General features: G+C 44.6%; 1 protein-coding gene across 1 annotated transcript in view; it reads left to right on the forward strand.

Moving 5' to 3' along the window:
* Window positions 1-6420, forward strand: part of LOC121854968 (circadian locomoter output cycles protein kaput-like) — a 312409-nt gene that overhangs the window by 291143 nt on the left and 14846 nt on the right. The window contains 1 exon segment of the mRNA XM_042349789.1: window positions 1900-2087. Coding sequence (XP_042205723.1) covers window positions 1900-2087 — 188 coding nt within the window.

The following is a 6420-nucleotide window of genomic DNA, read 5'->3' on the forward strand; positions in this document are numbered from 1 at the left end:
CAACCACCACCATCAAACAACCACCATCATCACCACAACTACCATCACTATCAATCACATCACCATTAACTACCACCACCACCATCATCAAACAACCACCATCATCACCACAACTACCATCACTATCAATCACATCACCATTAACTACCACCACCACCACCATCAAACAACCACCATCATCACCACAACTACCATCACTATCAATCACATCACCATTAACTACCACCACCACCACCATCAAACAACCACCATCATCACCACAACTACCACCTTTCCTTCCCTATAGTAGGAAAATGTTGTAAAATAACATCTAACTCTGACGTCATCATCATCATCATCATCATCATCATCATCATCATCATCACTGGCACGAGAGGATGAGTAAACTGTGTGAGTGAGTGAGTGAGTGAGTGAGTGAGTGAGTGAGTGAGTGAGTTTCCTTGTATACATTCAACTTAGCATGACTTGGCGACACTTACAGGAGAGAGAGAGAAGGGGAAGGAGTGAGGAAAGGAGGAAAGGAAGGAGGAGGAAGGGGGGGATGAAGGGAGTAGAGTGAGGAGGACACACACACACACACACACACACACACACACACACACACACACACTATGGCAAGAGCATTATGGGTCAGACTCACATATTATCGATACTTTGCGTGTGTGCCTGACTGAGTCCTCTCTCTCTCTCTCTCTCTCTCTCTCTCTCTCTCTCTCTCTCTCTCTCTCTCTTGTATTTTCTCTTAGCATATTCCTTGTTTCTCTATCTTATTCCTTCCTCTACCTCTAGTCTTTCTCTCTTATTTCTTTTCCTCTCTCTTTTATACCCATGAGACAGACAGACAGACAGACAGACAGACAGACAGACAGACAGACAGACAGACAAAAAGAAAAAACTGTTCTAATAAAATCAAATCCAATGTTAAAATTCAGTCAAGTTTGATGTTAAAATCCCGTGAAAAATTCTGACACTTCCTAAATGTCGGTCAGTGGTATACAATAATTTCCTGCATTTATTTATTTATTTTTTTTTACAAGATGGAAGATTCGATTTAGTATCATTACTTATTCACGAAGGGATAAGTTATAACGTCGCCAAGAAGAAAATATTCAGTTAAAGAGACAGAAGACAGACAGGCAGACAGATAGACAGAGAGACAGACAGGCAGACAGATAGACAGAGAGACAGACAGACAGACAGACTTCACATGATATATTTACATTGATAATCCAGTAAACTTATTTTCTTTTGTGATTATGACTAGCTCTGTGTGTGTGTGTGTGTGTGTGTGTGTGTGTGTGTGTGTGTGTGTGTGTGTTATTTAATGCTCGTCTTGTTTTTGTTCTTGTTCTTCTTCTTTCATTTATGTTCCATCTCCCTCCTTCGTCTTTTCTTGTTTATTTATCTGTTCTTTTCTTTTCTTCTTCCTCTGCTTCTTCTTTCTCTTATTCTTCTTCCTTTACTTCTTTCTTTCTCTTCTCCTCCTCATCCTTACTCTATCTTCCTATTTATCATCTCATTTCTTCCTATTTCCCCTTTTTCTCACGTTTTTATTAACTCCTATTTATCCACCTATTTTACTCATCCATCCATCTACCCTCACCCCTGCTCACCCAACCACCCCCACACATCCATACTCACTCATCCACCCTTTAGTAGTCATTCAACTATCAACCCCCACTCATCCACCCTCACTCAATCACCAATCCATCCTCCACCTATCCACCCCCACTCATCCACCCTCACTAAATCACCAATCCATCCACCCCCTATTCATCCACCTATCCACCTCCACTCATCCACCCCACCATCCACTCCACCTCCACTCATCCACCCTCACTCAATCACCAATCCATCCTCCACCTATCCACCCCCACTCATCCACTTATCCACCTACAGCGGCTGGATGTACGGGGTAAGATCAAGGTGCTCCACGGGCAGAACAGGAAGACTGAGGAGGCGCCCCTGGCTCTATTTGCTGTGTGCACCCCCTTCGGTCCTCCCTCCCTGCTGGAACTCCCTCAGAAGGAAGTCATGTACAAGTCGAAACACAAGCTGGATCTCTCTCTCGTATCCATGGATCAGAAGTAAGTACACAGAGTTGATTGTAATGGTGGTTGTTGTTGTTGTTGTTGTGTTATTAGTGGTGGCGTTGTTATTGTTATCATACGCAGACACTACGCAGGCACACACCTCCTCCTCCTGCTCCTTGTCCTCCTCCTCCTCCTCCTGTCTATCACCCTATGCACACCTGTCACATACAGTTCCCGTCACGTTGATCTATCCTAACGAATACTGTCAACAACTAGCCCCCCTCTCCATCCACCCGTCCCTCCCCCTCCTGTCTTTACTCCCTATCCCTCTAACACACTATCCCTGCCTCTTCCCCCTACCTCCTACACCCTCCTATTCTACCCCTCCTCTCCACCCCTCACGGGACTGTTAGATTATACAGATTTAAAAATTACGTAAATTGTAAATGAATTAATGTTGCGTATGTCGCGAAGATTACGGAATAGTACGCATTAATTATGAGTTCAAGGGGAATATTTACCTGTTAGTGAAGAGGCGTATGTTACAGATTAGGAATTAATATACTCAGGTGTGGTCTATAAATTACAGGTGTGTGCAAAGGTGAGGCGTAGGTTATGGTGTTGTATTTAACAGTGCTTGGGGGGGTAGAGTGCGGATCTACGCATACGTGAGATGTAGATTACGGATTTAACGTGCACAAGAGGCGTATATTACAGGCCACAAACGTACGTGCGTGTCTCAAGCGCTGAGTGACCTTCTTCCTCTAGTCAGGTGAACGTGACACTAAGCGTAAATTATGAGATACGCGCCCATGTAACTTACGCACTGAGTTACGCTGGTCTGTAAAACGCACCTGGATGTTGGCGTAGATTACGTCAATTTATGCTCGAGTGTCATAGTGAGTGACTGTACCCACGAACGCACGAAGGCGACGTCATGGACCCAAATTACATAATTTACGCCAAAGTATCTTACGCACTGAGCTACGCTACTAATAAAAGGTCGTAACTTTACTTAATATGTGTAATAAGTGTAATAATTTGTTAGTATTTGTTAAATGACGTCATCGACATGACTCGTCAAGAAACTACCGTACACAGTATATATATATATATATATATATATATATATATATATATATATATATATATATATATATACACAATATCTTTTCAAGAAAATATTAAAATATTAACCTCAGGTGAGGCGGGTCTGAGCACGTGCTGGTGTAGAGCGACGTGTCTGTCTGTCTGTCTGTCTGTCTGTCTGTCAATCGATTTGTCTCGTCAGTCAACACAACAGCCAACAAACGGCTGAGCTCTCGTCGCCCAACTCGTCACACAGGTCGTGTTCTATACCTGAACCGAGTTTTGATTTAGAGGTCAGAGGTCAAGGTCATTACGTAGTACACCGTGACCTCTGAGTGTAGACATATCTTTTATACAGGTAATGACCTACAGTTTCTTGCAAGATATTCCCAATTATTCCCAGATATTCAAAGGTATTCCAAAATATTGCAAGAAGGCATTCCAATACATTCCAAGATATTCCAAAGCATTCCAACATATTTTTTTGTAATTGGTGTTTAGTATACCGTCAGGGCCAATTTAAGGGACTAACAATTTGCATATAAATAGATGGATTATCCTAACACACGTGGCACTGATCCTGTGAGTACTACTTGGACGTGGCACTGTTCATACTTCATAGATCAAGGACGACCTGGTGCATTAAGTGTGAATTGGTGCCTTGAGTGTGACATACCTGAGGACGGTGAACCTTGTTGAGTATGGATTGATATTTTGAGTACGAATTTAGATCTTGAGTACAGCTCTCTATACCTTGAGTACATGTTCAAACCCTGAGTACGAATATATAAACCTGTAGTGCGAACTCATAAATCTTGAGGACGATGATTTATTTACCTTGAGTACAGTCATACATACAATTTTGAGTACATCCCCTCCAGTACATCAGTTACAATGAGGACCCCCCCTGTATCTCCCTCCCCGATCCAGAGTACAACGAACCTAAAAATCTTCGTATGGAATTTCTTGTACTAAAACCGCGCCAATTGTACTCAGATAATTTGTACTCATACAAACTGAATACACAATATTGTTTTTGTATTTTAAATGATCATATACAGGTTAAGATGTATTACAGTGTGTGTGTGTGTGTGTGTGTTTATATAGCCTGCGTGTATGTGTGTTTATATATGTGTGTATGCGCCTTTGTGTGTATTTATGTGTGTATTTTTTGGTTAGGTTAGGTTAGGTTTTACTTTATCCTCCTCTTCTTCTTTCCATTTCTTCCTCTTGTTCGTCTATTTTCTTCCTCTTATCCCTCCTATCTCTTCCTCTTCTTCCCCCTTCCTCCTCCTCCTCCTCCTCCTCCTCCTCCTCCTCCTCCTCCTCCTCCTTCCTTCCTCCTCCTCCTCCCTCACCAGATATGATGAGATACGAATTCTGCCACATAAAACCCTCAGGGAAGAGAGAGGAGGAGGAGGAGGGGGGGAAGAGTGGGGGAGGGAGAAGGAGGAGGAGCAGGGGAAGGGAGGGGGAGAGTATGTCAGCTATACCCCTCCCCCCCCATCCCCCTGGCTGACACGGGCCACGCTGACGCACCAATAATTAAACTAATTAAACTTGAGTATGGTGCTGATGGCTAGTGCTGGCTGGCCCCTATCCTCGTCCTCCTCTCGGGGATAGACAGACAGACAGGTCACTTTAACCCATACCAAGCCGACCTATCCTTCGCTACCGTCCCTTAGGCGTTGTTGCTATCCTTAATTGGCCTATTAATCTATAATACACTGTCTTTAGCTAAGTACCATATTTTGCCAGTACTCCTAGCCACTATCCGTAGCTCACCAGTACTCCTAGCTACTATCCCTAGCTCACCAGTACTCCTAGCCACTATCCCTAGCTCACCAGTACTCCTAGCCACTATCCCTAGCTCACCAGTACTCCTAGCCACTATCCCTAGCTCACCACAACTCCTAGCCACTATCCTAGCTCACCAGTATACCACCTATCCCTAGCTCACCAGTATCCTAGCCACTATCCCTAGCTCACCAGTACTCCTAGCCACTATCCCTAGCTCACCAGTACTCCTAGCCACTATCCTTAGCTCACCAGTACTCTATAGCCACTATCCTAGCTCACCAGTACTCCTAGCCACTATCCCTAGCTCACAGTACTCCTAGCCACTATCCCTAGCTCACCAGTACTCTAGCCACTATACCTAGCTCACCAGTACTCCTAGCCACTATCCCTAGCTCACCAGTACTCCTAGCCACTATCCCTAGCTCACCACAACTCTAGCCACACTACCCCATACACACCCTTAGCCACTACCCCTTGTCCAGCCACTACCCTCAACCCTACCCCTTAGCCACACACCCTTACCCACTACTCCTAGCTACCCCTTAGCCACTACCCCTAGCCACTACCCTTAGCCACTACCCTTAGTGCCCCTTAGCCACTACCCCTCAACCACTACCCCTTTGCCACTACCCTTCTGCCACTACCCTTTTGACTACCACAACAAGAACTATAGTCAGTGAGTCTTACCATCTAATCAGTCTAAGATAAACAAGACTATGACCTCAAATTATCTAAGACTCTCAACATAGTCTCCTCATAGTGTTAACGAGAACACCTCCAGTAAAGTTGAGTCTTAGTGTAATATTGAAGACATTTTGAATTGCCATCTGTGTATTGTAGTAACGTAAGTATACCTGTTAGAGAGTTAGATACGTTTGCACATCACCAGCTACACACATCTCACATCACCAGTTACACACATCACCAGTTAGACCCGTTCTCACATCACCAGTTACACACAACACCAGTTAGACCCGTTCTCACATCACCAGTTACACAACACCAGTTAGACCGTTCCATCACCAGTTACATACATCACCAGTTAGACCCGTTCTCACATCACCAGTTACACAACACCAGTTAGACCTGTTCTCACATCACCAGTTACACACATCACCAGTTAGACCGTTCTCATCACCAGTTACACACAACACCAGTTAGACCCGTTCTCACATCACCAGTTACAACACCAGTTAGACCCGTTCTCACATCACCAGTTACACACATCACCAGTTAGACCCGTTCTCACATCACAGGAGAGCTCAGGGGCCACTAACACACCCCGGCCTAGGATGTAATCGAGTGGGAATTGCATATGACTGGTGAAGGTGCAGCCTGGCCTTGATGATGGGGTGGGTCTCCGTAATGATAGATTGACTGTGACATTTCTCTGGCCGCTCAGGAGACAACGGACGGACGGAGGAGTGGGTGAGAGGAGGTGGGGGAGAAAAGAGGAGGTGGGAGGTGGGGAGAGAGAAAAGAAGGAGGAGAGGTGAGG

This window comes from Homarus americanus, unplaced genomic scaffold, assembly GCF_018991925.1.
Source record: "Homarus americanus isolate GMGI-L3 unplaced genomic scaffold, GMGI_Hamer_2.0 scaffold52625, whole genome shotgun sequence".
NCBI lineage: Eukaryota > Metazoa > Arthropoda > Malacostraca > Decapoda > Nephropidae > Homarus > Homarus americanus.